At 37.6% G+C, this 7,425-nt stretch overlaps 1 protein-coding gene across 1 annotated transcript; it reads left to right on the forward strand.

Annotated features, from left to right (window-relative positions):
- The first annotated feature begins 4,175 nt into the window (after nt 1-4,175).
- On the forward strand, nt 4,176-6,926 carry LOC135644379 (uncharacterized). Its single transcript, XM_065161912.1, has 2 exons — nt 4,176-4,440; nt 6,369-6,926. Exons 1-2 carry the CDS (start codon nt 4,280-4,282, stop codon nt 6,694-6,696), a joined length of 489 nt encoding a protein of 162 aa, XP_065017984.1. The 5' UTR covers nt 4,176-4,279; the 3' UTR covers nt 6,697-6,926.
- The last annotated feature ends 499 nt before the right edge of the window (nt 6,927-7,425 follow it).

The raw sequence follows: 7,425 nt of genomic DNA on the forward strand, positions 1-7,425 counted from the left end.
CTTTCTTCAATGGTTCTATTCATCCTTTTTGCCACACCGTTCTGCTGAGGAGTTTTTGGAACTATTTTCTCGAGCATGATACCATAGAACCTGTAATAATTCTCAAAAGGACCCTTGTACTCGCCATCATTATATGATCGAACACACTTTAGTTTTCTGCCAGTTTCTCTTTCAACAGTGACATGAAACCCCTTGAAAACATCGAGTATATGGTCTTTAGATTTCAAAGCAAAAACCTATACTTTTCTAGAATGGTTATCAATAAAAGTAACAAAATAAATAGCACCTCCAAGAGTTGTAGTTTGCATAGTACAAACATCAGTATGAACTAAATCAATAACATCTGATCTTCTAAATGATGGATATGTATGAAATGCAACTCTATGTGTTTTTTCAGCTAAGCAATGATCACAAGATTTAAGAGATGTACCTTGCAACTCTAGTAAGAACTGCTTTCTAGCAAGAGTTTGAAGTCCCTTCTCGGTGATATGACCAAGCCTCTTGTGCCAAAAATCTATACTTTCACCTTTTTGAATTGCATTAATCTCTCCTTTGTGTAGCTTAGCTTCCATGACATAAAAAAAAGTTAAGCTTCTTTCCTCTTGCCATAATTAGAGAACCTTTAGTGAGTTTCCATTTGCTTTCACCAAAATAATGTGCAAAGCTCTCATCATCAAGTCTGCCTATAAATATCAAGTTAAGACGAATATCTGGAACATGCCTTACATCTTTGAGTATCAATTTGCTCCCAATACTGATCTCTAAGCAAATATCTCCAATACCCACAATCTTAGATGTACCATTGTTTTCCATTCTGATATTACCAAAATCATCAACAGTATAAGACCCGAAGAAATCACCATGAGAAGTAACATGAAATGAAGCACCAGAGTTAATTACCTAGTTACTATCCTGAGCTACAAGACTGACACAACCGTCATCACAAACAATAGTGATATCACCTTCAGCAGCAACTATATTGGTCTCTTTCTCATTTTTCTTCCTTTCATTCTGTTCTCGCTTCCAAAACATACACTCTTTCTTCATGTAACCTGGTCTATTACAGTGGAAACATTTGATATCTCTTCTAGACTTGAATCTTCCTCTATAACCAAGTGGATTTCTACTACGACTTCTTCCATGTCTTTCTTGTTTTTCAATAACAAATACACTAGAAAAAGATTCACCCTGTTCTTTCCTTCTAGCATCTTCATTTAGCAAACTGTCTTTAACCATATCTATAGTTAGAGTCCCCTCTGGCGTGGAGTTATAAATTGTCACCACATATGTTTCCCAACTTTCTAGTAAAGAGTTGAGAAGTAATAATCCTTGCATCTCATCATCTATATTCATTTTCATAGCAACCAACTTGTTTGTAAGATTCTGAAATAGGCGTATGTGCTCAACAATATTACCATCATCTTTATACTTCAAATTTACAAGCCTTCTGAGGAGAGAAATTCTATTTTTCACTATCTTTTTCGCAAAGAGGTTTTCTAACCTTTGTCAAACAACATCAGCTCTAGTTTCATCAGAAATATGCTCATGCAAATTTATATTCATCCATCTTCTAATATAGGCAATATATTTTCTATGTTGAACTTCTCATTCTTAATCATCCATAGTAGAAGGTTTATCTTTAACCTTAATAGGCTTATACAAATCTTTGTAATAATGCAAATCTTCCATCATACGCCTCCAAGTGGAATAATTTGATGAGTTCAATTTAATAATACCATCTGACTGCTCCATTTCAATCATACAAGAAAAAACTAGCACTAAAAAACCTGTTGCTCTGATACCACTTGTTGGGAAAAATCTGTTAAAGCGGAATAATTCTTTTCGCTTTTTATGTATCAAAATGAGTTCCTCATCAAAATATCAACTTGATATCAAAATACAAATATTAACTAGAATAGCATAAACAGTAGAGCAATAAATCAACCACACAGTGAGACCAAATTTTTAATGTGGAAAACTTAATGCGGGAAAAACCACAGGACCATAGTCTATCTTAAACTTCCACTATCAATAGTAATGATAACAGGTTTATAGTAAATCTTCTTTAGAATAACCAGAGGATCATAATAACATCAAGAACATAGATCTTAGCTCGAGAATAACATATCATCATCATATAGGATGGATCACATCAAAAAGGAATTCTAGGTCTCACAAAGTGGGTATAATGGAAAAGTACCTCAGAGAGGATAAACTGTAGATCAACACCGTTAGGATTGTAAAGCTTACTGTAAGGATTCTTCGTATAGAATTTGGATCAAAACTGATGATGTTTGGTCATTGATCATAATTATTTTCTCTTCTTTTCTCTCTCTACCTTTTCGCTCAAGATCCTACTTATTTTCTCTTCTTTTCTCTCTCTGCTTTTTCGCTCACCGTGCGCCGCTACATTTTGCTGCACGCATGCTAACTCTTCGCTGCCCTCATCTCTTTCTCTTTCTCCTTTTTCTCTCTCTTTGCCTGCACATACATCGCTACATGCGCTCGTTGCCCTCACAATGTTGCACAAATGCTTGGACGTCGTTCTCTCATTGTTCTGCCCAATCTCATATCTTTCTCTTTTAATTACTAATTTAGGCTTCAAAGGCCCAATTATTCAAGCCCACATATGGACTGGACCCAACAACCTTTTATTTGGAAAAATAAATAGATGCAGAGATGACCCACACCCACATATATCGTACGAAAGATCATTGATAAATCCATTGAAAGGAGGCTATCTCCATTCAATAAATTTGATACATTAGAGGAAAAAAGTATTATTAGTTGCAAAATAATTATTTTTATCCAATAATAATTATTTTTTAAAAAATATATTAGCATCATAACTACAAAAATATAAAAGGTAAATTTCCATATATATATCGACTACATCAAAGATAAAGATGCTGTTGTAGCTGTGCTTCAAGCCATGTTTATGTTTGTGTCTTTGTCTTATGACTAATATCGTATCATACCGATGTTTTAAGGTTGACTCGGTACAGTACAGTACCGATGCACCGAGCGGTATATCAGGATGTACCGAACGATAAACCAAGATTTACCGAGCGATTTCCTCTTACTATAGCATTGTAGCACTACTACAATGTAACACTATAATAGTGTAGCACTACTATAATATAGTGGTTCACATATTATAATAGTGTTACACTATAATAGTGTAACACTATAATAGTGTAGCACTACTACAATTCATTCGATAATAAGTGGTTCACATCACTTATATACCGTCAGATCGATATATATCGCTCATACCGAATGGTAACATTCGAAATTATATATCATGCTTCCTACCATTCTCATGCGAAGACATGTAAAGACAAGTGAGTTGGCACCGGACAGAAGTGGGGCGTTGGCAGATGAATTGTGTCCTTTATTATTATCATTTTTTTTCCCTTACTTCGATGGGTGTATGTGTAGAATAATGACTCGGTAACAGTAAGCCAGAAAGCATTTGACAAACTGGGAGTTAACATGAATTGGTCTTCAAAATGTAACAAGTTTTGGAGATGAATGCTTAGGAAATAAGCTTTACATACCCAAGTTTGTGCTAAAGATTTTATCATCGTAATTATTATCATCATCACTTAATTTATTCATGCAAGCATTATTCATTATATATAATTAATCCATGTTGACCTTTTAATTTTTTTGCCATTCAAGTCAGCTTGAATGAGGTACTCACATCTCAAGTATGAGCTCATCGAATGCCTCACTGAAGTGGTCGCGTTCAGGTCCACCATGGTGTGTCCTTGCCCTGACAAAAATGTCAGGAATATTTACTACCATCACAAGATATCTAAAAGTATCATAAGAGCCTATGTTGATCTGTCAATTTGTTCTGTGACTCGTAATCAATTCATATACATTAATCACTAATCCTTTTGAAGACCAATGATCATGTGGATTGGCTTCACACACTGACACTGAACAGAGAGAGTCACAGATCTGCTGTTGGAATGGTTACCGATAATATTTTTCTTGCCATCTTCTCATAGATCCAATCATGTCCATCATCCGCCCAACATCAGATCCAGCAGGAGATTTGAAATGGGCAGATGAAGCCAATCGGGCTTCTGCATGGGGGCATTCTCGTCAATCTAACCACAAGATATATTTACGTTGAAAGAATAGAGCATATTTCAAACGAGGAGAGAGAGAGAGAGAGAGAGAGCGTGTGTGTGTATGTGTGCTGCTGCACTTGAGGTTTGGAAGCAGTGAGGGAGAGAGCGAGTGAGAGAGAGAGAGAGAGCAGGAGATGGGGATGCTGGTTCTGTGTTTGGTGGCCTGCTCTCTTCTCGTGGATGGAGGCTCGGGCGCTGCGGCCGCCTCTGGTGGAAAAGAAGTTCACGGTCGGACACCCGACATGAGAATGCCTGGTTATCTGTACATCAGAACCACCGGAAGATGTACTCCCCAGTAAGACCAAATATTTACTTCTCTAGCTGTTTGAGTATTTCCAGAAACAAAAAAGAGTACTCTGTGATTAGCTTTGTTCTTGAGGTCATTGACATGTACTATTTTATTTGTTCGTTGCCCCTCTTTTCTTTCCTTCGAAGCCTGATGTTGTGGTTGTACCGGAATAATCAAAGATTGTGTAGTGGATGGACTAAGGGGCAAGTTGCTTGGGGATCAAAAATTTCTCCCGGGGACTTGCCACGGAGGTAGAATGAGAAGAATGGCATGAATGTGAGGGAAAAATCACCAAAGCCAAAGATGGAGATGAAGGGTTGTATTTATCACTATGTTTGGCGATTGACATTATGGAAGAAAAGAAGTGTGATAAGAGAAGAGAAAATTTGAGGAGAAAGAATATAAGGCCACTTCTCTATTCACTTTTTGTACAAAAGGGGATGGGTTAAAGGATCAGCTAAAAGAGTGGTTCATTAGGTCACTTTGGCTTCTGCTTCCCTAGTTTCTCTTATCCTGTCAAAACTGTTATATTTAGACTTGAGGAAACCCAGTTGATGGTCTTTGTACTTCTCATTTCATCTGCATGTTTTATGTTCTGCTTCATCAAAGAAAAGATCATGGATTCAATCTATATTTTGTGGGGAATTGCTGTCTGTTTAGTGATAATCGACACATTTACCGGCGATAATCCATCTGTTTTTCCTCAAAGATGCTGACCCACATCGAAAGCTGCAAACTCATGTTGGCAACATTCCATTAAATTGCTACACCAGACACTAGATTTCTTGTAGGAATGTATTCGGCCAACACCCATGGTATACTGTGTGCCATCTTTTAGTTGCTTGATACATTCTAGAATGTATACTGGCTGTGAACTTGATCTCTGTTATAGACCGGTGAAGGATTAACATAAAATTGCAGCTCTTTGTCCATCAGTTTCTGCTAAATGACCCAAGGGTAAGGGTAACCAGCTTTAGTTCCACAATATATACTATTGCCATTTATTTCGCAGTCAGACATGTCGAGTATGGTTGAGCTGGAGAACTTGCTGTTTTGTGACGCTGGGAAATGAATGTGCACATTTACTTAGTAAAACAACAGCAGTATGAAACATGAATCCTAAGAAGGGCATCTTTACTGCTGAGTGGAAATTTCATACGTAATCGTATAGGGTATGACACTATATCTTATTCATGTTCAAATTAGAAATTGGTTTAAGGCTTTACAAATCTCTATAAAGTACATAGGTCATCAAGTATCTGTGTAGTATTTCTGTCCGTAGAGGAAACAAGTGTTGCAGCTCGGACATCAAAGGCTACTATTCATGATCAAGTTTCTGATTTTTCTGATTTTGTCTCTTGTAAGAGATTTGGTTGACGATGCTGTGAAAGCTATGATATATTGAGGATCGATCACAAGCTGATACCAGCCTTGGAAAATACTCCAACAAAATAATAGGGAACCGTATAACCATAGGTCGTATTTCTTGTTTTCAGATTATATCTTATTCCCGTTCAAATTAGAAATTGGTTTAAGGCTTTACAAATCTCTATAAAGTACATAGGTCATCAAATATCTGTGTAGTATTTCTGTCCGTGGAGGAAACAAGTGTTGCAGCTCGGACATCAAAGGTTATACTATTCATGATCAAGTTTCTGATTTTTCTGATTTTGTCTCTTGTAAGAGATTTGGTCGACGATGCTGTGAAAGCTACGATATATTGAGGATCGATCACAAGCTGATACCAGCCTTGGAAAATACTCCAACAAAATAATAGGGAACCGTATAACCATAGGTCGTATTTCTTGTTTTCAGATTTTATTTTTGAGAAAATGACTGGAGAAATCTTTGATAATCTATCGTTGACACAATCATTCTTGGCATTCACACTGGTTCATGCTGTCAAGATCAACTACTTTTGTGGCTATTTGTAGGTTCTGGAGCAGTGGAAGGGAGCCATGGCCTAACACGGTTCCTCATGATTCATCTGTTTCAAAGGTATTTGGATCGAGGTTGCTGGAGCGGTATGAGCCAGGCTTAACTCTGTTGGAGGCTACACAGAGGACTGATGACATTGGTGGCAGCGCCTTCTCCAAATTAGTGAAGCAGTCAAGCGCTGCACTCCTCAATGCCTACTCTAGACCTGGTTTCCCTTACAGTGCTTGGGAGATCAAGAGTTTGGTCTTAGAGGCGCTTGTATCGGAGTCTTCTGCTGCTTCGCAGGCAGAGCAGTTCAAGCAAGCTAATGAAGCATGCAATTAGCTACTAGATACTTCCTAACTCATGTTAGCTGTTGTGGAGGAGCATTCATCAATATGTTTATTGCTCCAATTTCTCTTTTATGTATGTAGTGCAAAATTTAGGGTTCCAGGTCTTATCCAATGTTGTTGTTAAGGTTAAGTGTGCCAAGTCAAGACTCCTAAAGAAAGAATGTTCCTCTCTGGATCTTTTTTGCAATGTAAGCTTTTCTGCTCTATGTATCTGCTCCATCATATCGGTGTTCTATGTCAATAATCTTACTTGGTCCTTCTGCCATTCAACTTCTATTGAGCTTAAGAAGATTGCTATTCATTTGGTCTTGGTGTTGCTAATCAAGGAGATATGCTGATCTTTCGGATTCTTGATGACAATCAAACCAGCATATGCTGGAGGATGAAGATTATAGGGATAAGGAACAGCAGGCTGCTGTAAAGTGTGTTGGCACCAACCAAAAGTTCCAGACTGGAGAGAGAGAGAGAATGAATCAAAGCATGTATGTTTTGAATGGTTAGTCCAAGGAAGAACCAATGCTTATTCTCTTACTGGTTTAACTTTCAAGCCACATTTGAATCTTTGCTTCTGCAAGTTGGGAGATTGGTTGGTTTGCCTTGCTGCCCACATAGAGGGGAGGAAGAGGAATAGACATGATTTGCCTGCAACAAATCTGTGGAAGATACCTTCTCTTGTTTGAAGATACTCAAGTCTCAAGGGTTGAAGTGGTTCAAATGCCCA

This window comes from Musa acuminata, chromosome BXJ3-8, assembly GCF_036884655.1.
Source record: "Musa acuminata AAA Group cultivar baxijiao chromosome BXJ3-8, Cavendish_Baxijiao_AAA, whole genome shotgun sequence".
Taxonomy (NCBI): Eukaryota; Viridiplantae; Streptophyta; class Magnoliopsida; order Zingiberales; family Musaceae; genus Musa; species Musa acuminata.